This window comes from Chroicocephalus ridibundus, chromosome 4 (assembly GCF_963924245.1).
Source record: "Chroicocephalus ridibundus chromosome 4, bChrRid1.1, whole genome shotgun sequence".
Classification (NCBI taxonomy): domain Eukaryota; kingdom Metazoa; phylum Chordata; class Aves; order Charadriiformes; family Laridae; genus Chroicocephalus; species Chroicocephalus ridibundus.
The window spans coordinates 58,262,609-58,289,774 of record NC_086287.1 but is presented as its reverse complement, the minus strand read 5'-3'; the positions used below and the strand labels follow the sequence as shown (position 1 = coordinate 58,289,774).

The 27,166-nt window shown below is 46.3% G+C and overlaps 1 protein-coding gene across 1 annotated transcript in view; it reads right to left on the bottom strand.

Moving 5' to 3' along the window:
- EML1 (EMAP like 1) overlaps positions 1–26,527 on the bottom strand; it is a 131,820-nt gene extending 105,293 nt beyond the window's left edge. Inside the window, exon 1 of the mRNA XM_063332887.1 lies at positions 26,420–26,527. Coding sequence (XP_063188957.1) covers positions 26,420–26,447 — 28 coding nt within the window. The 5' untranslated portion in view covers positions 26,448–26,527. The remainder of the gene's footprint in view (positions 1–26,419) is intronic.
- Between the last annotated feature and the right edge of the window lie 639 nt (positions 26,528–27,166).

Below are 27,166 nucleotides of genomic sequence, written 5' to 3'. Positions count from 1 at the left end.
TTAACTGTTTTCTGATCATCTGATTGGTACAGTGACTGCTGATTTTGTTAGCAATTAGCACAGGTTCTGTTTTAAGAACAGAGTAACGAGCATCTCAAAATGCATGTATTTATGGAAGAACCTTTTATGTTCTAGTTTGGATATATTTGATGCTATTCAGAGGTTTACTGGGTTCTTTTTTCCAGAGTGCAAACACAATAATGGAAATATTTATTCATTGGCTTGCATACACATTTAGTGCTATGTATGGATTGTGGACACAAGCGAAAAAGTTGGCTTTCATCACTGATGAACATTTTCAGATGACATTTTCTATGTCATCTTAGACTCGGAGTAAGAGAACAGACTCCATGTAATTACGTGAAATCTTCACAGTCATTTTCACATATCCATTTTACTTCATATTTACACCAAATTAGCAGCAAATTAACTCCTCGCCATGTCCTTGCTGAGAAGCGAGAGCTTCAGCTGTGGTGGCAGCTTGCCCTCTTCAGAGCTACCAACTCAATCACTTGCTGCCATCCCACAGTGCTCAGCGACACCCCGAGGAACATAAAAAACTCATTTCTATCAGCAAGCACCCCTTAAAATGTTTTGGAAGACAATACCAGTCTGCAGCAGATGCTACAGGTGCCATCTCCCTGGGGAAAGTACCACCTTGAGCCCTGTTTCGGAGGGAACACAGGTGCAGCACGGCGTGTCCAAGGGGACTAAAAGGGTCCCTCTCCCAGACAACAGAATATAGGTGCCCCGGCAAGTCAAGCCGGACACATTCCCCTTTGCCCCCACCACACAGCTGTCAAGGGGTTAAATACGAAGGCGAGACAGACCAAGGTCTGACGTACATCCCACAGAGTGTCCTGAGAGCATGAGCAGCTGGTTAATCTGATTAAAGGAGATGGAAAAACATCTTGAGGATGTCATGGCCGGAGGGAGAAGATCAGCATGCAGTAAAAGCCGGAGAAGTACCCGGGCGCATGCATGGTTCAGTGCCAATGCCAGAACACGTGCAGGAGGCAACCCAGCATGATTATTCCCTGCACAACTTCATGGTACCCACCAAAAGCCACCGTCCCCGCCTCCCCCGAGTCCCCGGCACTCTGAGCATACCCTTCCTGCACCTGCTGGGCAATGTGAACTCCAATGGTATGATTAAAAGTAGTAGCATTTATCCACATCTACCTATCTTATCTCTTTATTTTGAACAAAGAAGAACCCATGAGGATGGATTTTGAGAATGAATGAGGATGGATTCCTCATTCAATCTATTATAGACTGCAGGCAATACATGACCTAGGATCTTCCCAAAGATTTTTGTTTGAAAGAAAAAATATCTGCTCTTCCCCAAACCCTGGCATTCAACCTCCCAGCGGATAGTTTCAGATAGCTTCAGAGATCTCACTGGACTTCTGTCTTTCAATAGCTCCTGGATGTCTGACACAGCCCTACGCCTGCCTTGTGCCAGGATGAAGTGCCTTGGCTCCTCAATGGATCTCCTCCATCATCCGTGTCCATGAGCCTATTCCACAAAAGCAAGCATTACATTTTTGTAAAGCTCTCTCTGAACAAAGCAGCTGGCTCCAAAAGCATCTTTCTACCCGGGCTGTCTCAGCTGCTCACCGTTAATGAGTCACAAGCTATGGAATACAGCCATGGGGCTGTCGGAAGGGTGTTCTTGAGCCTGCTCTCGCTGTGCAGAGCCCAGGATTGACACACGCACAATTCGGATAAAGCCATTGGGTGCTGTGATGCTAATTGCCGGACTTGGGCAGCTTTGTGGGATGGAGGGCTGGGGAGGAAGGGCTGTACGCGTTGGGGGCGTACAGCAATCCCCAACAGCAACCCCCAGGCTGACACCTGCAGCCCACAAGGGCACCGCCATCTGCAAACTGCACTCCCCGCACCCTGCTACGGGAGAGATGGTACTCCTGGGGCTGGGGGGAAATGCAACACATTCTTCTCTTTTTAATCTGGTTTTGGTTTTGGGGTGCGCTGCCAAGCTGTACAATGCAGGGGAAAAAGACTATACAGCTAGTTAATCTACATAGATTAGACTCCGCACGAATTCCAATCCCAGATTTTCTTGGCTAGGTCTCAAGATGGGGATTACTTTTGTTAGCTAATGAGTAACATAAAAAGATCTACAAGTCTACTACTTAAGAAAACTAAATATATTTTAAATCAGTTGTTTTGATTGCTTGTTTTTTTCCTTGGAGACTAAAGGTACAGTGATGTATAATCTCAAACTAGTAAGTAACAAATCCTTTCTCATTAATGTAATTTAAACCATTAATGGCATTACAGCTTGCTTTAGATGTGTAGTCCTTTTTTTACTGCCACCTGTTTACTTTCCAGACTGCACTGAAGGAAAAGGAAAGCTATTTTCTGTTCTAAACTCACACTAAAGCACCCACCATGAACAGGTAATACTTAAAAAGAAACAACTCTATGAGGTCTTCAGAGCTCAGCACTGAGTCAGAAGGATTTTTCTTGCTGTAGTAAGGTATTTAAAATCAAACAAATCAGACAAAACAGACACTACCTTACAGTTTCATATCCAGACCACAGAAAACATCATTGCAGTAACGCTCTCTACTTACTACTTAACATCGAGCCACCGTCACACTTAAGGAAAATTAATTGCTTTGTAGATGGAGTTAAAATCCCAGCTGTTATGAAATGCATGGTAATCCTTATGTCCACGGCAATGTGGAATTAAGTAATGGAAGAAAGGAGTGACCTGCACAGAACTCTGGTGCTCCACTGTGGTCTGCCTGGGATGGTTCCTCAGGGATGGACTTCATGTTCCTCAGTGATGCCCCCGGAGCAGCTGGTGGGTTATGTCCGGGACCCAGAGGGCTCTGCATGAGAGGCAGCTGGGTGCCTTTTCTTCTTTTTGTTTATGTGAAGGTTACAATGGCAGCAGACAGCAATGCATAGACACTAAATTAATTAAGCTGTTTTTAAGCCACAGCATTAAGGTGATGTCATAAGAACCCGCTTAGGATGGCAAGGTCGCTGGAAAGGGAGAGTACACCTCCTGCAAGAGAAGAATTTGTAATTTGAAGGGCTTCTGTTGGATGCCTTGTGTGGACTTGTCAAACTGCTTGTTTTTCACACCTGGCACCACCTGGAGAAGTGCTTTTTCTGTCCGTTGAAATATCCAAGATCATCTCTGATTTAAACAGGAGAGCTGATCCACCTGCCCCAGCTGTGAGCAACACATATTACGTACTTAGGAATGCATAAATTAGATATATTTGGAAACACACAGCACTGGGAAAATATTTTGATGCAAGAGAGCACGGTTGATATAATTTATGCCAGACTGAATTTGTGTTTGCATACAAGCGTGCTCAGATAGGCACATGTTGGCAACCAGAAATCTGTTCAGCTTTCCACTTGCATTGCCATGGTACTGCATTGCCATTTTGCATTGACAGCTTATGCTGTACAACTGAGCCTAAGATTTTTTTTCTCTATTTCCCAAGTAACTAGTTTCATAAAAATCCAGAACAGCAACGATTGGGTTTAAGTCTTTTCACAGCCTTACACACACACAAGTAAATTAGGGTGACTCTAACAGAAGAAATAAAGCAGGTGCTGATGCATTGCAAGCTCTTAATGATGCTATTGCTTCACCCTGAAATATTTCTACCAGGAAATGTTGAGCATCTGAACTGTAGCCATAATCCTCTCACACAGAAGCCTTTTCTACAGCTCCTAGAGAGTAAGTACAAGCCTGTGTCTTCAGCATTAATGGAATCAGCTAAAGTGAGTAATGCTTTGTGTATCCTAAGGCTGTGATCCTATAAACGTGGTAAAAAGATGGCAGTGTTGTTTTTTCTAAGCAGTCAGTCCCACACGAGGTGAAGTGAGTCAGAGCATCCGAGATGGATGGGCAGCTCTCAGAAAGGAGCTTTTGTTCCTCGTCTCCAGTCTCTGACAGTCACAGGGAAATCGCCTCTACCACCTACCTACTAGCATCAGCATCACTAGGGCTGTTTGTGTGAGAAAGACTTATGAATATAAGCAAAGGTCACACAAGGAGACTCTTAAATCAGGTTTGTTTTTTTAAAAAAAAAGCTTAAAATGACCACACTGATGACCCACCACTGCCTCCCATAAGGAAAAGTTAGAGGACTGCTAGAGACACAGATGGGGATGAATTTGTCACCGAGAGATTTACAGTAGCAGCTATTTATCCTTGTCCGCAGTATTCATACAAATGTCTGAAGAGAAACATTTCTATTCACTACGTGGCAGTCTCCTACCCTTTCTTTTCCTGATAGCTGTTACTTGTAATTGCAGCAAGAATAATATCCTGAGGGCTTTATGCTGATCTGCTGGATTTGAGCATCAGCCTCTCAATTTACAGCATCCATAGCCCCCACCGCCAGAGGAGTACACACCGCTCCTGCCGCCCAAACAACCCTTATGAAACAAGCTTAGACCTGCGTCAATTTTACCACTGATTTCAGACAAGGAATTGAATGTAAAATCCACCCAGTAATCCTGCAAACCCAGAAGGCAGATGAAATAGCTCCGTTCACTCTCGATGCCACAGGGGCATGTTTTGCCCTGATTTGCGGGTGATCCAGGCAGCGAGCCGTATGGGCTCTGAATCTGGGCAGCCCGTGCCAAAGAGCAGATGCGCACCCTTTAAGCATTCCGTCGTGTAGCATCGCAGTGTTTCTGCAGGCTCGGAGGTTGTGTACTAGCTTTGCTTCAACAGTGCGGAAAAGCACTTTCCATTCAAAGTGAATAGCCATCAAAGTAATAGAGAAAAATGTTTAGTGCTGTCAATGGAGACATCTTTGCTTTTTTTTTAAAGATGCGTTAATGGAATGCCCTGCCACAAATCATAAGGGTTTTGCAGCCCGTTACTTCCAAATGGTGAATATAATGATAAAAACAAACATTTTGTTACCGCCCGGTTTCCATTATTGGGCTAAATTATTGGATTAAATCATGATCCCCAGAGCTGAAGTCAAAGGATTTTGCCCAGAGCAACAATTAAGATATCAGAAGACGCGATCAATCTCCCTGATCCCTGCAGGGGGGCTGAAGGGAAGCATGAGAGCAGGGGGTGGCAGCACAAAGGGTGCCTGAGCACCCTTGTTCTACCCATCACATGAGGACCTATGTCGGGAGAATGAACTACTTCCACATGGACACACACACCCACCCCTACATATACATATATATGTGTCTGCGGGCCCTGCTGGTGCACAGCCAAGCCGAGATGAGCATTGCACATCCATACAAGGAAGCCCAGCATTGCTCCGTATGGATTTTTAGTGGCTCCTATGCAGTGCTTCGCAGTTTTCTCGAGGTAAAAGGCAAAAGAATTGTAGGCACTGCTGCTAAAAATAGCCAGTTATGCCCTCGATGATTCATTTGTTGGTGGGGAGTACCCATAAGTGCCTCTATCTAAACAGTCTGTTCTCTAGCTCAGTATCTCCTGTGCCAGCTTGTATACGTCTCTCCAGTCTTGCTGAGTCTGTTTTCCTATGGGTTATATCTTCCTTGGCTAAATATATTAGGACAGTCTATTTATCTCCCTCCATGGCAGCAAGACCCAAGCACGACTTCCTCCCGCTCTAGGAATTTCATAAATAAATCACTGTCTATTATTTCCCCGGGAGCACATAGCCTGACAAAAAAACCCAAAACCAAACACACAAAAAAACCCCAACAAACAAAACCAAGGAATCATCCCTTTCTCAGGTTAGAAACACTGTAACAATCACAGAAACAGGAATATGCCATTAAACTTCAGTGGCTGACCTCTTTGCATTCCTCTGATTTATGCAAGTAATAAATAATTGTGCCGAATGGCTTCTCGAGGTACAGCTAATTCTGTGAGAGAAAGAAGGCTTCCTGTGATTTAACTCCCCATCCCCCAAACATACACTCTCGGGGTGATGGCCAGGATTTAAATCACAGTCCTATAAATTGTTGTGGATTGGGAGAAAATGAAATTGGGCCCTTTGGTGACATCCTTATAGTGCAAGTGACTTTATGAATGTATAACTGAGCTTATTGATAGGCATTTTGAACCTGAAATGGGCTCTGTTTGGGGCTGTGAGATTTTTTATTACCTGTTACAATATCACCATATTTCTGGAACGATGTTTTTTGTAAGCAAGCTCCACCCATCACTAACAACCCTTAGGAAGAATGAAGGAACAAGATGCTTCTTCAGTTGCACTATGGGGTTCTTTATGCCTGCCCCCATGCGAAGGACAGGCGAATCAGAGGTGGTTTAGCTGAGGGAGTAGAGCAACGAGTGTATATGGATGTTATCGACCTGAGTCCCAAACACAGAAGAGCCAAAACCTGCTTTTCCTCCAGAGCATCCCTCCAGCTGGGCACGGCTGAGCCAGGCCTTTCCTGGGACTGAAACCATCACTCGCTACTTGGTGTGCCCATGAATGCCGCCTCCAGAGGGAACAGATGTGGCATGCCGTGGTCAATGTCTCTTTCCTTCTTTTTTTCTTCTATCTTTCTTTATTTCTTCTAATGGGATCTCATGTTTGATATCTTTTATCTTTTGGTGTGGAGGGTCACTGCTAACTAATAAAATATAGATGGTCATTTTGTGAGGTATTTAAGTTGTAGTAGGATAAGTGGGGAATAATAAATAAATCCTTTGGGTAGTAATACTTAGTTACCCAATATTTAATCTCCTCAGTTTAGACAAGTCATGTAACCAGATTTTAATGTCTTTTTTTATTATTTTTTTTGGTAACAAAATATTATTTTCTTCATACATTCACTGATATTATTTGGCAGTCACCTTTCTTATTTTTCTCTGTAGACACAATCTCTGTTATGAAATGTCATTACCACTGACGAAGGCAGTGATTTCTTTAGCCAGTCTGCACATAATTCTACATGTCCTTATTGGAGCACAAGAGACACCAGCATATTTGTCTTCCCATTTGTGAAAGTTTCCCCAAGCCCCCAAACGCTTTCCCTTCCAAGTGCACTTTCCTGATCCATACTGCACATGCTTAGACTACACACATCACGTTAGCAAGGCGACATCCACAAACTTGTAATTTATCCCTGTTTTTCCTCAAGAGCCAGGCATGCACAGTTCTGCACTCAAAAAGGAAAGCTGCTGTCTCCCAGCAGCCAAAAAGCCCAGCAAGACTCGTGTGCTGTGGCTCCCTCTGAATGAGTAAGCAGCTGAAAATAATACCGCTTACATTTTCTTTGGCAATGGAGGTTATAGATGGTATTTATCCTCCTTTTCAAATTTTCTAACGTTAACTGGAATACAGACTGTAGTTTGTAGTCCTGTAGCTGGCTTCCTTTCCGATGGACCAGTTTGGAATAGTGATAAATTAATGAGATATTCTGCTCTCTTCTGCGTAGTAGTGGATTTGCAGCTAGCGTTTCTCTTTTTGTGTAACCTGACCCTAACTTGGTCCCACTCTCAATGCTCCTCACTACCAGGCAAAGCATTAATCTCTAGTCTGTGTCCTAAATCCATTCCGGGAAAGGCAATGGAAGTAGGTACCGATGATATTTTTCAGTTCAACCAGTACACGCCATAGAGATTACATTTTTGCAAGACACAACAGGACAAAGATAGATTTTTCAGTTGGTGATGTTTGGATCAAACGATTTAAAAGCAAAATAATAGATGAGATCTTGAGATTTTAGGAACCTAAGGTCAGTCTTAACAGTAAGTCCAAGATGAACTCCCTCAAACCAATGAAAAGATTTAACAAAGAATAAGACAGACTCAGAGTGACTATTTCCAGATGGGACTGTAAACTACCTCCAGGGATCTTGCAACGGATAATTTCTGCTTGTAGCAATGACACATAGGGCTATTTAATGGCCTTCGGGGGTTCATGCTTATTCAGTGGTGAGCACTTGGAGTACATCTCCTGCAAGAGACACGCTGGGACTGGTTTCCAAGTGGCGGAGTAGCAGGCTGTCCCACAGGAGGGCATTAGGAGAAAGGGGCATCAGCTGGGAGAAGAAACAGAGACCCAAGCACTCCAATAGAAAAGAAGAGAGCTAGAAAACAACTGTGAATTGGGCCCCTAAATCTGGATTATTAATAGCTGGAGAATGGGTCTCCTTTAAACAGGGGCCTTTATTGCCCAACTCCCCAAAATGAACTCCCTAAACTCTGATCTCTGAACCTCATGTGACAGTTTTGATGTTTACAGTAAATGAAAAATCGTTTTTTCTGATTGCTGCTCCACATGTCTGGCACTTCTGCAGTAAGCTCTTTGCAAATAAAGAAGATAATGATTGGATGCATTTTTATATAATTTTTAGTGAATAAGTGAGCTTCCTGGGCACCTTTGTTTCCAGAAAAAAAAAAAAAAACCAACTCTAACAGCCTCGTAAAAGTTGGACTTTTTTCCAGCTGTCCTCAAACAGTGCAGGCTAGCAGGCAGGGCAGAAGGAGCATTAACGTCCAGCACAACCAAGAAGCCAAGTAGGGCTGGAGCTTGGCAGAGGACCGGCAGTCTTTCCCCTGCGCAGCCACACGGCACCGCTAGGGAAAAGTTTCAGGTCTGTCCTGGAGGGTCTTGTACCATTTTCTACGCCACTTCCTAAATGCTTCTCCACACCATCTGGTCACAGCATCCCATCTGGGTTAGTGAGGATGCCCTCTGTTAGAGGATTTGCATCCTCTCAGGAAGCTGTAGGATAAGCATCAGTGCTTATCTGCTCAGCAATGTCAGCACTTGGGCATTGGTGGGTACACACAGAAGTGACAAGTTGGGTTGAAAGGTCTTAGCTGACACTTCTGTTGTTGGAGCTCCAGCGCTCACAACAAGATTTGAGACTCAGGTAACCTAAACCTTTGCTCCTTCCTAGGAACCCAAGCTCTCTGTGAGCCTGGAGTGGTTTAGCAGCCTGTGATTCACTCAAGAACCATGAAAGACCTCAGAGGCTAAATTCCAGCCATCCCGTGAGATCCAGGTTGGGACACGGGCCAGCTGGGCCACCCTGTGCAGGTCTAAGTATCTCTAAAAATGGGGCTCTGTCCTTACTCAGGGATACCTCCCTTCCATTTCACATATTTTCTAGCAGAGTGAGGGCTCAAAAAGGCCCAAACAAAACCAAAGTAAGGATTGGATTCATTAACTATTAATATTATTCATTACTGGTATTTCTACAGTAGCCTTTGCATGCATGAAACTTCAGTACAAATGAAAATATCTCCCTCCTTCATGTATCTCACAAGTTCATTTATATGCAACGTAGCTTGTCAAGAGATGGCAAACAAAAGACCTGGGAGGAAGAGGATTTACTCTGAATAAGCCGATAGCTACAAATGATTCTGAATCATATCAGAATTAAGTGACTTAGTGCCACTAATGCCACTGGCACTGCTGCTAGCCTTGACTCTGGTGAGGGGCTTAATCTAAGAGGCTCTTTTGATTTCTCAGAGGCTCCTAATGGTTAATTTTCTATTCCTTTTCCTTTTTTTTTATTTCTCCTTCTTTAGGACTTGTCAGACAGAAAGCCTGATGTGTGAAAGGATCTAATCTAGGCTATGCTTAGGTTAAGACAGGCAGGAGATGGAGGAACAAAGGAGGAGCAGGACAGAAAAAATATCTTGCCGTTTGGTTGATCCACTAATATTTGCTAATTGCAATAAATATGATACAGCACAGAACCTTCTAATGAGCTTATATAAAGCATTTTAATGGGACGCTGTCAGGTTAAACATTGTGTTTAAAAATATAAATGTCCTTAATAATTCCAGATTAAACAAGAATGAAGTTTGAATACCCAATTAATTTTTTCCCCCTTTGTGCCAGGGTCTGAACTGTATTTCACACACCTCAGCCACCGAAAACAGATGGGGCTTTATTCTGCTGCTTTCAGGCCGGAGCACACCTACCTACACCATCAGAGGGAGGAGATGCAACGGGGCCACATCATGCCCTGGCTTGCCAGGCTGTTGGGCAGCTCTTGTTAGCTTTGGCCCAGCCTTGGGCTCCTCGGATGGTAGTGCTGAGGCTTGCACAAGGATTTCCCCCAAGGATGGCAACTCTGGGGCTTGCATGATGGTTTACTCCCCCAGCATGGCAGCTCTGGGGATGGCAGGTGGGTTTTCATCCAAGCACAGCAGCTCTGGGGCTTGCAAGAGGTTTCCCCCCAAGGACGGCAGCTCTGGGGCTTGTATGGTGGTTTTCTCCCCCAGCATGACAGCTCTGGGGCTGGCAGGAGGGTTTCCCCCCAGGGATGGATGCTCTGGGGCTTGCATGATGGTTTTCTCCCCCAGCATGACAGCTCCGGGGCTGGCAGGAGGGTTTCCCCCCAGCTTGGCAACTCTGAGGCTTGCATGACGGTTTTCTCCCCTTGCATGACAGCTCTAGGGATGACAAGAGGGTTTTCATCCAAGGACAGCAGCTCTGGGGCTTGCAGGAGAGTTTCCCCCCAAGGGTGGCAGCTCTGGGGCTTGCAGGAGGTTTTCCCTCCAGCATGTCAGCTCTGGGGCTTGCGTGATGGTTTTCTCCCCCAGCATGACAGCTCTGGAGCTTGCAGGAGAGCTTCCCCCTAAGGATGGCAGCTCTGGGGCTTGCAGGAGGTTTTTCCCTGGGTGCTGCTCTATGAAATGGGGCCATTGCAGCTCCACCAGGACCAGCCTGGGGGTCCTCACATGGCACCAAATCACACTGTACAGCTTCATTTTCTTGTTTTAGCGCATGACTTAAAAGTTTCCATGTTTAGATTACAGGCCTTTCAGAGCAGAGTTTAAATCCAGAGCAGTGACTATGTTGAGTTTAACCGAAACTGAAGGAAAGAGCCTGTGGAAACTTCTTCACAAAGAAGTTTTGTAAATAGTGGTTTGATACTATGGTGATGGGTCCTTAGAACTGTCGACTCCATTTTTCTTTCTATTCAATCCCTTAGTTCTCTTCCAAACATGCAGATCTTAGTCCTGTCCTACACGGCAGGGTTGATTGTGCACTTTTATGCACTGAACAAGTGCCAAGGAAATCATAGTTGGAGAATAGCGATGCTGGATCTACTTCCCAGCCGAGCCTCTCACAGAAAGTGTGGGAAGGGGCCAAATGCATCTGCCCGCCTTGGTATCTCCAGGGGCTTCTGGATGTACCCATTTGCCCTGGGTCTTGGTAAACCACAAAGGATGGTCCAAATCTGAGAAGGATGAGAGTGCACCAGGTCTTGCCCAAACAAGAAACTCCATTCACAGACTGAAGGGCTCGGGTATGTTGCCACGTGGAAGCAACACCAAGGACGTGCTTGAGGTCATGTCCTCTGCTGTTCACATCATCTGCCTGCTGGAGCCCGCTTTGGTGCTGGCCCTGGAACCCTGCAGCCCACCTCCCCATGGGGGCAAGCCCTAGGATGTCCCCGCTGCTGCCTGATGGAAGAGGAGCTGGACCACGCTGGCAGCCTGCACTTGGTCTGTGGATTACAGGGTGTCTGATCCTAAAATCCCCTGGGCTTCAGGCCACGATCACCACGAGTCTCTTCTGGGAGGTGCAGCCTCTCTCTAGCATTTGAAGCATCCGAGTGTATCTATTCCCGCTTAACCGCAAAGACACTGCAGAAAATTTAGTGGGGTTCTGCATTCTCTATCTAGCAAATTCTCTTCTCCCAGGTGGAAAGATCCTCTGCTTCTTTTATACTGAAGAAGGAGAGAAAATAAATGCTTCCGAATAACCCACAATCTGGGTGACTTCAACAGAAGCAGGAACAAGCACTTAAGAGTGTGATAGAAGGATTACTGTCGCCACATATCATTATCTGGGGGAGGACAAGCTCGACGCGCTGGAAGCTTTGTAAACATCTCAGGCTGCTTAGGGAATCTGCAACACAAGCCGAGAAGTTTGAAAATGTATTTTTCCTAAATCATGCATTTCCCAGCAGAGTATGGACAAATTCGGGTCTGGAACAAGTCCAGTGAGCATGATGAACTACCACTAGGGAAGAGCAGAGGTAATTTTGTGTAACCCCCTCCCTTCCAGAATGATGCAATACCTCTTAAATTTGGTGGGAGAAAAACAAAAAAACAAGCCTGTGCAATATAATAAGGACAAAAGTTTGTTCTGATTCCCTCAGCCTTGAAGCCAGCTGGGCACAAGTCTGTGTTCGTTATATGCTGCAGTCTCGTGGCCCAGCAGATTGAGCGATTGTGTTTTCTGTTTACTTCTTTTTCCAATCTCTTCCGTAAGCCAAAGATAAAGCCAGTACAGCTCCGGCTGTACTTTTGAACCCATGTTTAAATGGGGTAGAAATAAATCTTAATGAGATTGTCCAGCCCTATTACCTTAAGTAGTATACCTCAAATGAACCCTGCTAAAGGCTGTAATTCCCTTCTGAGAGTTCAGGGACATGAGGAAGTGGCTCGTATTTCACTATTGTGGTTTGGGTGATTACCAGATACTTGGTAAAATTCCACCTTTATTGCATAAGAATTGGAGGAACCCGCCTCGATTTAAGACGTGAAAAGAGTAGAAGATGCATTCCTCTAATAAGCACAAAGAAATTTCTCCTAATCTTCACACCAAGCAGAAAACTACTTTTTACTTCACCAGTGTTCACATGCAAAAACTTTAGTCCCATAAATTCTTATTATTGATATTTTGATGATTTCTATTCCACTTCTGGATAAAACCAAGGTGTTTTCACAGGACTTGCTGCTGGGCAGAGCGAGGAAGGCAGCAGCAGATGGGTAGGACTGGAAGGAGAAAGGAAGGGCCGGAGAGATCTCAGACGGGTGTCTCCGGGGAGCACAGCACTGCGGCAGGGACACCACTTATTTAGCATCTCTTGAGAACCACAAATGCAGTTGAAGAGAGGTGCTTTTTTAGAAGTACTTGCCTAAGGTACTGTATTGTTGGGGGATATGGCGGGCCCGTAGACCCCTTGACAGAAGAGATAGAGCAGTGTACCCATAAGAAGGCCGCGAGTTGCGTCATATAAGGACAATGTAACAAAAAGGAGGAGGAAGAAGATCGCTTCAGAGAACAAGGAGAGTTAGGCTGTGAGAAAGCCAGATTTTGAGCGATGCGAACAGGATTTCAATAACCAGTCGTATTGTAGCTATGAGCGCGTGTGCTATGTAACCTAACCAATTGAAAGCGTAGAAAGAACGCGTGAACACAGCGTGAACAAAAGATTAGATATATAAGAAAGCCAAGTTTGTAATAAAGAGAGAGCTTAACTTAACTCTTCAAGGAAAGTCTTGTCGTTTGCCCGTCCCGACTGAAACGACACTATATAAGAAAGGAAGGGGTGGCCCTAAGTCTTTGGACACCTGCAGCAGCGTCCTTCAGAGCACAGGGCACATGCCCTTCACACTAAGGAGCAAGAAGAAATCCATCTTCCTAGCCCCAGCCCACTTGACTGTGCAGTAAATGGGTTTTTTAGATCACATTGTGCCCACAGCAGTCAACGGGTAACCCACAAAATGAAGGTGCAGAGGACAAATCTCTCCTCCTTGTCTAAATTTAGTGGAAAAGCCTTGGAAATACAGAGAAGGCAGCCAAGCAGCAGCAGCAGCCAGAGAATTTAGACAAGGAAGATAACTCAGTTCTGCTAAGTGGCTTTTGGGAAATAATAGAAGCATAAATAAGAATCTAATAACCTTTTACTGAACTAGAGTTAACCTCCAGCTCTGGGCAGAAATCTAGGACTATCCATGACCATAAACCGAGCTCAGTGAAGAGTTAGGCTTCCTACTAATTTTTTGCCCCTTTTATAGATGTCTGATACCTGATCAGCACACAGAAATCTGGGCACTTAAGGATCTCCGCAGGCCCATCAGATGCTATTAACTGTTGAGAGGAGAGGTCTGGGACTTATTGCTAGTAATTAATGAGTGATTTGTCACGGAGGAACAAGACCAAACCTGGAGAACCTGTACCAGAGGATTCCTGCCCAGCTTTGTTCACTCCTCGGTGTTCTCCAGGCAGCCGACTAGTGAACAGGCTGGCCTGTGGCAAGGCCGTGCATTGAGTAGTGGAAAGTAAGTTTGATCTCCCTGTGCTGGCTCCTCACTCCAAACAACTCCTTTCGCATTCTTTCCTGAGAAGGCAGGCGCTCCGGGTGGCAAAGACACAGCTGTTTGGGTGGGCTCTGCATGGACTCACGCTACAGCCTTGTCTTGCCCTTCACGTCAGCTCATTAAGTTGTCCAGTTGCTTCCAGTTCTCCTCTCTCCTTGAAGGCAGCTTAATTAACGAGGCAGATAGATTGTCAATTGAGCAATTGCCTCGGAACAAGGAAATCTTTAGAGATTTGGCACCATTATCTAGGATAACCCAGCTGCTGAACTTCATTAGGAAAAGGAAGCAACTGCTAAATGTGCACTCAGCTTTGAGGCATGTTTCTGCGGGAGAATGCAAAAGCGATGTAGGAAAACTGAGTATTTTCTAAGCCTGTATCTCCCCCTTGGACAGAACGGAGATGTTTGGCTCCTGGCTACACCTGGCTACCATGGTGTCTCAAGCCATAGAGTAGCGAGTTTTCTTGTGCACCTTGGGGTGCTCCTCTGATTCCTCTCCCCTGCAGGGACACCTGACCTCAGAAGCAAGGGACATGGCACCGGAGCACACGTGCTGCTCCGGGAACTGTGTCCGTCCTGCTGAGGTCCAAATGGCAGCATGAAGCAGGGAGATGATCATGCTCAGGGTCTGGTGGTCCTTCTGTATCCCCAGGGCCCAAAACCGTGCTGAAGCCTCATGTGGGTGGGTTATGTTTGGATTGATCTGAGCAGTGAGGCTCCTGCAGTAGGGAGGGGAGACTCGTCATGCCTCAACAAAAATGTGCCATCTGGACACTTTTCAGTGGACATCTCCTTCCAGGGTAGTGGGAGAACAGTGAAGACCTGTTTCCTTACTCCCCCCACTTTATAGGAACACCAGAGTAGGCAGGGAGTAGTAAAGGACTGCAAAAATGCTCTTTAGCTACTTTGTGTGCATGGAGGCTCCCCAAAGATCTGAAGAAACCAAACAATTGTAGGAGAGGAGCTTGCTGAGAAAACAAACACTCCTCCTGTGAAAAACTGCGAGCAGATTGAATGCGTTCCCTGGAGTTTTCCAATTTTTTCATTAAGTGACTCAAAATAAAAACACACAAAAATGTGGTTGGTGTTTAAAAAGGCAGTTTTTGTTAGAGAAATATTATTCTCCAGCCTACACATGTGAGTACTGTGTGTCTCAGCCTGCTGTATCTGTTCCAGTCACTGCACGTTCTCTCGCACTTTCCCACATGATGCTTCTCCCTATGCCTTAGATGTTTAAATATCTGACCAAAACATCTTTGAAAAAAAATCTTCACTCTCCAGTGACATAAGACTCCCCATATGTTGCTGACTGGGTGAAAACAGACAGTGCATAGACATTTTGACAACCCCCAGAAACTCATGACCCGAGAAACCTGGCTTTAGAAAAAAAATATTAAATCTTATGAGGGTCATGATAAACATCAAAGAGTTGGCAACACTAAGACATATCAAACAGTTTAGGTGAAATTTCCCAGAGAAATTGCTTCCATTTCATCAATGTGCTGTCTGTTTTCAAACAGTCATGCCTGAATATACCATTTGGAATTTATGATAGATGCAGAAAAGAACAGTTTCCTTCTCAACGGCAACCACATGCGGTCCATATGCCTGCAGCACAAACGGGTTGCAATCTCATGCCTAAGTCAGATGGGTGTGAGAAGGACAGCTAACTGTAGTGACAGGATGAACCTAGGGCAGCCTCTGGTCTGGGGTAGAAGAGCTGTAGAAAATGACAAATTTAGTGTCCAGCTGTAGAAAATGACAGATTTAGAGTCCCAGGGACAAGAGCTGCCTGTATCAGAGGTGCTCGTCTGCGAGGGTGTCGATGCTGCAGAGTATCTCCAAACAATTGGTAGAGTATCAAGTTGTTATTATTATAACAAGTATACTTATTGCTAGAGGTCTAGTTATGAGGTTTCAGAGATTTTGTATTTTATGACATGTGTTTCCAATAAGCTCTTTATCATAACATTCAGCTTCACCTGTTGGAGATATTGAACATGGTAAAGAACGCAATTCCAGGAAGATCAAGGATGATTTCAGGACAAGTCAGCTTGGAAAGTATGACCAGGACCTGGACTACACCTGTGCCTCAGCTGCAAAGCAGCTCTCAAAGGGAGAAGAGTTGGTCCACAGAGCAACTGTGGAAACCGAGCTTTTCACAAACGGTCACTGATGGCACATTCCTCATCCCCTTGTACTGGACCAGAGACCACGGATCTGATTTACAGACATGCCCAAGGCTCACAGCTGCAAACAAAGCTTGAACATACGAAATACAGTGCTGTGCTGGTGCTCTGAAAGAAGAGCTCCTCAGCATCTCCGATTAGACACCCATATTGGTGGGAACTGGTTTTGGCTTAATCTCAATGTGCCTCGGTCCCTCATATACAAACTCTGAATAATACCACACACATGGCTGTGACTTATTGCTAAGTCATATCTAGCAACGTTTCAGCAGGGGAAATACGAAACATTCACTGAGTTTTAATTAGGTACAAATATAAATACGTTTCTCTGAGCAATCATGCTGGCATGAAGTATGACTAATGCACGGTGCTTCCCACGCACCACGAGAGTGCTTGCTAGTGAGGGCTCACCCAGCAGACCTCACCGGCCACACAGCACAGGGCTCAGGCTGTCTGTCTGAAGAAGAAGAACCGGGCTGACCCAGCCGCAGTCTGCACCTATGGGTCAGGTGGATAAAGGTATTTCTGAGATTTTAGGAGTCATGATCCAAGTTCATTGGAGTGAATGGAAACCCTCCTCTTGACTCCAAGGGGTCCGGATCAGGCTCCTAAAGCTCTTCCATCCGAGATGCACCAATTACAAGTTTAAAATGAAGTTAGGTCCTTCTTAATCCCTCTGATACAATCAAGCACAATCTGAGACCTTCAGTTTGCCACCACCTGTGTAGATTTTTGAGTAGCTGTGGAAAACACTTAGGTGTTCAGATGTTGCACACAGGTGTTTTTGTGTGCTTTTACTTCTCCATTGCATCAGCAAGGCCTCTTTAGGCAAGTTGTCTTGCTACAGGAGTTTTGACCCAACCCTGGCTTCAGGCTGGAGACCCCTTGCCAGGGTAGCTGGCTGCCTGCTGGGGTTTAACACATTTTACGACACATGGAGCTGCTGAAGTGCAGGGTCATTCTCTCATCAGAGCTTCTGGGGAGAAGCAGGAGTGACAATGCCCATCAGAGTAAACTTAAAGAGCTGGTACTCACACAAACACGCCCCAGCCAACAGCCCTGGATCTCCTCTCCCACTGCTGGTTGCTGTATCCCACTGCACAGCAAGGATTTTACCAGTTTCACAGTAGTTTTATTAGTCACTGGGAAGTGTTCTGGATGCGCTGTGTCATTGAGGGGTACTGGCAAAGCCATAGCATATCCTGCAGCTCCACAAAGAGCACATCACAAAGGACAAGCGTGCATGCATGCTGTGTAGGCAGACAGTAAGTATATTTATCTACAAAATAGGTGAAAAGCACACGAAATGCCAAGTTTGGCAAGAAGTGCCTATGGATTGGTGAGGGGATTTTGGACCTAAACCTTTCAAATAACTCTCCAAAACTCTTCATTTCATGCCCTCACACTAGCTGGTGGGGGTAAAAGCCTTTGCTCTCCCAAGGAGCACTGAGGTGATGGAAACACGAGCCACGCAAACGGTGCTGAGAGCGGTGATGGGGTGCTGGGGCGTTCCTGGCCGGGCGGTGGGGAGGAGCTGTCTGAGATGAACGAGCCATTGGCACCTCTCTGAAAACGCTCACTGTTATCTGCGATGGAGACAACATTGGACGTTCCTAAATCCTCTTGGAATTTGTTGTGACTCCTCGAGGACCACAGCCAATTTACTGAGCCCAGTTCAGTGTCATCAGATCAAGGGCTTGCAGAGACAGGCTTTTCCTCCAAAAACAATTTCTGTGATTGACAGACTGTGTGCAGAACCAAAGCACAGTTCTGACCGGCCCCCACGTGCCACGCTGACTCAACGGTGACTCCAGCTGCTCCATGAAACCCAGGACTCCTTTGGGGAACTGATCCTGGGCACTATCAACAGGTCCGTGCCCAGTGGTTGGCCTTTGTCAGGAGCCCATTCATCTGCCCCACAGTCCCTATCCCACAAGGAAGAAAGCATCTGGGGGATCTTGCCAGTCTTTTAGGTGAAATTTAGAGGTCTGAGATCTAAGGGAATCCTAAATGCTACGAATTTAGCTGTGGAAACCATTAGTGTGTGGTGAGGGAGCTGATCACAGACGGCAGGGAAAGAAATGACAGGGAGAGAGAAGTAGGTCAGTGAGAGACTGGGCACTCACCAGGTTGGCGGGAGGGCAAACTGGGCATTTAGTTTGGAGTCTGAATGGCAAAATAAGGGAAGGGTGCCCCACCCTCCAAATTACTGCCTGTAAAACAGGTCTGTAGCAAGAGAGGGCTCCAGACAGCAAGAAGTAAATGTTAAATGCAATTATGGCTTCTAAATGCCGATGGCTTAACACAGACTATGTTGGAGATGCTGCAGATGTTGTGAGGCATGGAGGAGAGGAGGAGAAAAAAAACACATCAGTTATTTTTTGCATGCCTTAAGTTACTGTAAACATCATGCAATAAGACTGTTCAGAAATGTGCTGTAGAGCCCGCGCAAGCGTCCTTGGGACAAACTAGAGTTTTCAAGTATTTCTACAGATCAGATTTCTACAGATTTCTACAGCAAAATCCTCCTGGAGGGAGGAGGAGCACTTGGGAACTATGTAGCATCTTCTGCATTTCCTTAACTAGACCCTTAACCAATATCCCACCTGCAAACTTTTGTGCCAACTTCAAATGTCTCTAACGACCGCCTGAAAGTGCTCTTCTTCAACACTCCCCCTCAAAAAGAAAAAAAAAAAAAAGGGAAAAAAAAAAGAAAATATATCATCTCTTATACCCCCAGGTATGATTTCAGTACATTTCTGCAAACTTAGATTTCTGAAAAAAGGGTGTTAATGTCTCTGCTAGCTCAAATATTCCCAACTTGGAGCCCCAGTAGCACACACACACACATTTTCCTCTAGAAAGGCAGGGCGCAGGCGCAGCCCCTGCCTGCCAGCCAAGTATTTAGCCTGGTCCACAGAAGGACACCTCACCTGCTACACCTCAAATGCAGAGGCTGAAAATGGAGCCCAATCCTGTACCTTTGCTCAGGACACTCCAGGAACACAGTCAGCTCCCACCTAACTACCACCGAGCCCCAGGGACAGGACACCCATGTCCTGTTGCTCCCACGCTGCCTGCAGTAAATCCCCAAAATGAAGCCTGTGGACTCTCACAGGACACACATCACTCAACGTCACCAAGCCTAGCCCACCCAAATCACGCGTTGTCCCCTGCCATGCTGCTGCAGCCAGCAGAGGAGCGGCCGGCTGGGCTTACTCCTAAGCAAAGCGTCGGAGGTGAAAAGGGTAATTGACAGCAGAGTTTGTATTTTTCTTATTTCCAGAGGTTGCAAACTTTGAACCTAGTTTTAAGAAATAACTTTATGAGTAGCAGGTGGGGGTTGTACTACACTGGAACAGGTTGCCCAGGGAAGCTGTGAATGCCCCATCCCTGGAAGTGTTCAAGGCCAGGCTGGATGGGGCTTTGAGCAACCTGGTCTAATGGGAGGTGTCCCTGCCCTGCAGGGGGGTTGGAACTGGATAATCTTTAAGGTCCCTTCTAACCTAAACCATTCTATGGTTCTATGATGCTGTGTACATGTACGCTACATTTGGCTGAGCTGGGATAAACTCCTGTTGAGAACAAGCTTGGCTGCAAGAGGGAGCAGCTTCTTTCCTCTTTGCTTCTGATGACAAAGAACCAGCTTTGCCATCTGTGGCATTTTACACAAGTGCAAATGCAGAGTTGCTCCAAGCCCTCCAGCTCTCTCCCTTTCCCAGCACTGAAGCTGCGTGGATTTGGGAGGCCTCAGATGTTTCCCAAACAGAAAAGCACTTTTTCCCCCAAGGTGGATGAGACGAGACTACAGAGTTTCTGTGAGTTGTTCATCAGTTACAAACCCTGTTAAATAACATAGAGTTCTCATTGCTGTGCAAAAATTAGCTATTAGTGCTTAATACTACGGTGATGGTGATCGTCCCCCCATCCTCAGCACTGGTGAGGCCTCACCTCGAATGCTGTGTTCAGTTTTGGGCCTCTCACTACAAGAAAGACATTGAGGTGCTGGAGCATGTCTGGAGAAGGGCAACGAAGCTGGTGAGGGGTCTGGAGCACAAGTCTTATGAGGAGCGGCTGAGGGAGCTGGGGGTGTTGATCCTGGAGAAAAGGAGGCTGAGGGGAGACCTTATCGCTCTCTACAACTACCTGAAAGGAGGGTGTAGAGAGGTGGGGGTCTGTCTCTTCTCCCAAGTAATAGGCAATAGAACAAGAGGAAATGGCCTCAAGTTGCGCCAGGGAAGGTTTAGGATGGATATTAGGAAAAATTTCTTCACTGAAAGGGTTGTCAAGCATTGGAAAAGGGTGCCCAGGGAAGTGGTTGAGTTACAATCCCTAGAGGTATTTAAAAGATGGGTAGATATGGTGCTCAGGGACATGGCTCAGTGCTGGACTTGGCATTGCTAGGTTAGTGGTTGGACTCAATGATCTTAAAGGTCTTTTCCAACCCAAATGATTCTATGATTCTGTATAGATCTTGAGCAGCCAGGGAGCCTGGAGGGAAAGGGCAGAAGCCAGTGAGGATTTTCTCCCCATTCCCTCACGCCCGAGGAGCAGAGGACGGGCTTCCAGCCTGGGTGAGCATGGCAAAGAGCTCCTGGGAAAAGAGGGGAGAGCAGGAGGGAGCCACGCAGGCTGCAGGAAATCCCCTGGGCTTTCAGCCAAACCAGATGACACAGCTTCATGGACAGGATGCGCTGCTACGGAAAGTCGCGTGCAGAGAGATGATGTCTTCCCCAGTGAGCCTGGATCGATCCGTGGCTGAAGCAAAAGAACAACCTACTAAATGGGGTAAATGCTGGCATTTGGAAATGCTTCTTTCTTGAGGATTTACACTGATCGTCAGACATTTTTACCTTCTCTCTTTAAAATGTTTGTCTCAGCCATGTCCATTGCAGCTGCAGAGCATCTTTAAATGACTTGGCTGTGGAACGTAGCAAGTTAGCCAAGAGCAAGGCTGGACTTGTAGACCTTCGGATGAAGTCCCTAGACAGGCTTCAGGCATTCCACAGTGGCACCTAGCTCCAGAGACCTGAGCGCGGCTGCACCGCTTCAGTGACGGTGCTGTAGCGATACCCATTCACAGTCTCTCCTCATTGGGGATTCACCCCTTTCTTTCCCAAAGCTGAAAGATTTATATGTGAGGTTTTCTTGTCTCTAAGGGCACTGCCTGCAAGATTGCTCATGCTTCAGTGTGCAAAGTTAGGTCTGCAGGTGTGGGAGCCCCAGCACCCCACCTCACCTTCCCCCGGCCAGGGGATGTTCCTGGGGAGCTCTGAGTGTGCAAACCATTGCTGGTGGGTTTAGTGGGCTCGGGAGCTGTTGTTCATCCTGCAGACTGCTCTCTTGAGGTGCTTAAGACATGCCATTGCCTTTCTAACCTCCAGCAGATAGCTGGGTTGATATGCTGAAAAAAACCTTGCCACTTCCCTGCTTACCCTGGAGCACTAAAGGCAGTCTGTCCAGCAATTCTGCCAGGTGATTTCAACACGTTCCCTTTTCCTTAGGGTCTCCCCCTGCAAACAGTAGTGTTCAGTGGGACCACTCACATGGCAACATCAATGTCTGAGTCAAGACCTTTTATCTAAGGTTTAGACTGCAAAGCAGAACTGGTCCTCCAGCCCTCAGGGGGCCACAGATTTATCTGCAAGAATCTAGACGTTATTTACCAAATAGAACAGAATCACAGAATAGTTTGGATTGGAAAGGACCTTTAAAGGACATCCAGTCTAACTCCCCTGCAATGAGCAGGGACATCTTCAGCTAGATCAGGTTGCTCAGAGCCCCGTCCAACCTGACCTGGAATGTTTCCAGGGATGGGGCATCTTCCACCTCTCTGGGCAACCTGGGCCCGTGTTTCACCACCCTCAGTGTAGAAAGTTTCTTCCTTCTATCTAGTCTGAGTCTTCCCTCTTTCAGTTTAAAGCTGTTACCCCTTGTCCTATCGCAACAGGCCCTGATAAAAAGTCTGTCCCCATCTTTCCTGTAGGCCCTCTTCAGGTACTGGAAGGCTGCAATAAGGTCTCCCTGGAGCCTTCTGTTCTCCAGGCTGAACAACCCCAACTCTCTCAGCCTGTCCTCACAGCAGAGGTGCTCCAGCCCTCTCATCATTTTTGAGGCCCTCCTCTGGACCCACTCCAACAGGTCCATGTCCTTCTTATGTTGGGGACTCCACAGCTGGACACAGCACTCCAGGAGGGGTCTCACCAGAGGGGAGCAGAGGGGCAGAATCACCTCCCTCGACCTGCTGGCCACACAGGTCTGATAAAGGGTTAATTTAAAGCATAGTCCTATTCTAAGTACGTGCGAGTGGGGCAATTTTATTTGACAGGAGTTCTGCTCGTGCATGTGCTGAGTCATTTCCAATGATTTTTTTGTTACAAAAATGTATTTTTGCCGTATTTTCTTCCCAGCAGCTGTTTAGAGCCAGCCCAGCGTGGGAGATGGAGGTCTCGCTCCCTGTCAGCCTCCCTGGCTGAGCTAAGCGGGCTCCCCATGACAGTGCAGAATTTCTGTTGCGTTTCAGGAAATCTAAATTCCTGTAGGTTTCTGGGGTATCCTGATTCTGAAAACACCAATTTAAGCAAATTGGCTCCAGTCTGTCTTAAAGACATGTTTGAAGTGTGTAATTTTAGCTTTGAAAGGAAGTATTTAGCTAAAGAGTCAGGAACGTATTTCAGATGAAAGGTCTTGTTTCCTCCTCAATTGAAACGAGGCCAATAAAAGTTTGGGAGGAATTTTAAGGAAATTCAGTTAGATTCGCTTGCCGCCTGCTGCAGAACAAGCTACATCAATTCTGTGTCTTCCCTTCTTAGCCCTGTTGTAGTAAATAACAGAGAAAGTATGTACTTATGAGATTCCCAGCGTCTGAATAGCTACTCCCTCTTCAGCAATATAATCTTCATTTATTATGGCTGAACACCTTGTATGATTGCCGCAGTGATGTTATCCACAAAAAGTCACCCGTGCTGTTCAAAGTCAGTCTGTGGCTGAGATAAGCAATAAGAAAATAAGGAAACAGGCACTTTAAGAACCTTTGCGTGACTTCAGAGGTTTTTCTGAAGTCAAAAGGATTGTGTTAAGAACCAGAAGCATCGTGACTCATATATTCCTAGTCAAAATGCTGGGTGCGTGAAAAGCTGTTCAGTCGTAGGGAGACCGAACTGCGTCTGCTTACAACAGAAAAATAATACACACAAGAGGAAGCACTTAAATAATTGATGTGCTTTCCTTTTACGTGCATGTAGGAATGACAGGAAATCTATGTAGCTGGCGCTAATGGACAGCATCGGTACATCAATAATTGCTAATGAGAAAGAAATAGTAGTGCATTTGTCCTGAAGTGACTGCTCTTTCTTTCTTTTCAATCTCCCCATGTTACAACGGGAAAGTAATAGTGTAAATTTTAGAATTCCGTTCACTAATAGATGATTTTGATAGTGACGCTTTCAAGTGCCTTTTTTGGTATGAATTCGGTCCAAAATGACTGTCCATCACTTACATTTAATCTGCAGCCTGACATCTTGGATCCTTTTTTTAATGTCTTCTGTGCTACATTCAAACAACAAAATAAAACTTTGTTTGCATCACATGTTTCATTTTCCATTCCACGCCAGCAAAAGGGAGCAGCCACACTGGCGCTGGACATAAAACAGACATTTAAAAACACACAATGCTTTCATCCTGAAAAATTGCATAACCGTTTCCAGCGTAGAAGCAGGATACTCTTCACTGAATAAAGCTTCTTGATGAAAAATTATTGGTATATCGACCCATTCATACGCAGCTATTTAATTCAAAGATGGTATTCAGCCGTTCCCTCCGAGTTGCTTGTCCGAGCGAACAATTACGCAGCTGTTCTTGCTACATTCCTGCGTAGGCTGAAAGCAGGCTAAAAATCCTGGCATTAATTTGCTGGAACTACAAACTGCAGTCCTCCAGGTTGTTCAGGAGGTGGTTTGCAAAAAAAGGTTGGTGAAGCAATACACGCGCTTGACGCTACTATTGTGCTTTGGCTGAACTTATTTATAGCTGCGTGCGTGCGTATGGACGGCCGCATGCAGACGTCTGCAGGGTTTGGGTTCTAAGCAGGGCCCTGGCTTCTAGCCACATTGCGGTGCTAATGATACCTGTCACCGCAACAACTTTTTGCAGCTTTAGTATCCGGCCGCATTCAAAACAAAGGATTTTCAAAAGGCGATGCCAGCCTTACTGTCCTCATTGGACTCATCAAAGGGGCACTTCTGCTCTGGTGGACACTAATGATCATTTTAGAAAGTTTGATGCAGATGTTTTGCAACCCTGTGCATGGAGTTTTTCCTGCTTAAGTTTTAAAGTCTGAACTAGCTACTAAAAGAGCAATAACTGCAAAGAGAATTATTTGATTTCCAAACACCTTGGCGCGAAGAGCAAGCTGCCAGCAACCAGTTCACTAAAATTGCTTAATAACTGCGCAGGAGTCCCACGATTTCTATCTCCAGCACTGGCTTTGAGTGTATTTATATATGTGTACGTGCAGGCACACATCCACACATATGTGAAGCAGTGGCTGGAGGGGTTGTTTGTGGCCGGTGTGGGGCAGAGCCAGGGGAGGCAGGGAGAGCCCTCCTGCCCGGGAGCTGGGCTGGAAGCAGGGCCAGCTCCGGCTGGGGGACACGGGAGGATTATTGAGGGGAACAGAGAGAAACGACCCTTTCCTCTGTGTGTGCTGGCACATTTCCCATCCACGGCCACATCTACACATCGCTTTATCTTTACTTTTCGTCCCTGCCCGTAACAAACTGCTTCCTTCCCTCAAATCACGCATCTCCGGACGCTTTTCTGGAGGCAACCTCCTAGGTCCTCTCAGCAGCGAAGGTAATTGAGATATCAGTAACTCCTGCACACAACATGCCATGCACACTCAATATCAGTTTCACCATTCATATCAGATGCCAGCTAAATACTGCCACTGTCACCCTGAAATATCCCACCCTCAACTCAGAGTGCTTAACAAGCAAACTGAGGTCGGGCCCTTCAAACCAAAGCCTGAAACAGGGGAGCTTTGCTGGTGATCAGAGCAGCCCTTTGGGAAGGGAAGCAGGGAATATTCCTCTTCGTCTCTCCTCTCTTTAGACAAGGACAGCAATGGCACAGGGGATTGCGCATAGTGCAGTTTGCTCTGCACCATATACATAATTTATGTTTTTCCACTCTGGTTTTGAGTGTGCGTTTTTGGGCTTGGGGTTGTTTTTGTAAAATGGAAGCAGATAGAGGAGGGGGAAAAAAAAAAAGGCACTGCAGCAGCAGCTTTCTCCTTCTCCAGCCCCACTTTTTAGCTCAGATCCTCACCGCTGACACATGGCCTTTGTAGGCCGGTGAAACAGGAGTGCTACACAATATGTGTATGTATATATATGTATATACACATATGTGAAAAGATAAATGCTTGCCATGACGAAAGGAAAAAAGAAAAAAAAAAGGTGTTTTCAACGGTCCATCTCTTTATTAGTAAAATGCCTTGGCAGGGAATTACTCTAGCATTTTGACAAGAGTTTCCTTTTGTGCAGACAATCTAGTGAGTGTTTACGGTTCCTATAGAAGTTAAAAGAAACCAGCTGAGCAACATGCTTCTTGCTGGCGTGCTCTCCTGCTCGGTGAAGTTTGACATATACAGCCATAAGCGCTAGCGAAGGACCCCTTTCCAGATATAGGCAAAACATGTGAGGCACTTACTTTGAAAATAAAGTACATTTCTATTTCCTTTCAGCAAACAAACCCTCCGCATTACATTTATCTGCCCTTGCTGCGTCCGTTACCGTCTGGGAAGGTTTATCAAGGCATGAGCAGGACACGTACACAGGGCGCCGGGTCCTGGAGGACCCATCCCCAGAAACTCTCCTTCCTGAGCTCGAGAGGATGCACATCGATACCATCACCTCTCTGGCCACAGACGCTTCAGACCATCTGCCTGAACTACCGAACCCTTCCTCCTATCCAGCCCCTGGTGCCTTTAGAGAAAATCCAGGCGTTACCACCCGCGCCAGCCCTCCACCACGGACTCGCGAGGAACCGCACCGGGATCCGCAGCGCACGCAGGGAGTTTCTCCTCTCCCTGCGGCGGCTCCGGCTCCCTTCGAAAGCAAGCAGCTTCGCGTGTGACTTTGCAATCTGAGAATGTGAACTAGCCGGCAGGACAGCGGGGTAAATATAAATCTGGCGCTTACCCACAGGCAGTCCCTCGCAGTCTGACATCGTGCGAGAAGTCCTCCTCACCGGGGGGCTTAAGGAAAACCACAGCGGGAAGGCAAACACGGGTCCTTCTGCTTGCAAAAGCACGGGGTGGGGGGGGTGGGGGGGGAAATATCTAACAATTTACAGCCACCCTGCTCTTACACTGTACATCTACCCACCCAGGGAGCTGTAGCAACAGTCCCGTCCCTGCCTTCTCATTATGGGATGTAAAGATAAGAATGTGCTTTTGTGCCAAAAGAGTGTGCTATTGGTGGATAAATTTGTTGTCATCCCTCCCCTTCGCAGAGTTTCCTCTTTAATGTCACAGAGGCACATTACCCTGTCGGAAAGGCCATCGAATATTTATGAAACGGCTTTTAAGAGCTAAGCTGCAAATCCGCGCTGGAGAACTGGGCTAATTGCCGTGCGGTGGGGTTGGTGGTGGGAGCCGCGCTGCCGGGGTGCTCCTGCTGCCCTGGGTCGGGGGGGGCGGGGGGCAGTGGGGGGCAGGTGGTGGGCTGGGGGACACGCTCTGACATCTTGCTCTGTGCCTTCTCTGTCTGCAGGTTAAATAAGTGTCCGAGCAGAAATACTCGCTGCTGAAGAGAGGGCAGGAGCCAGGATGTATCTATTTAAGGGGGAAAGAGAAGAAAACCAGCTCTTCTGTTTATACTGCAATATCTGAGAAATAGTTTCTGTGACACTGTTACGAAAGGCTGTTTCATGGAATATAATATTAC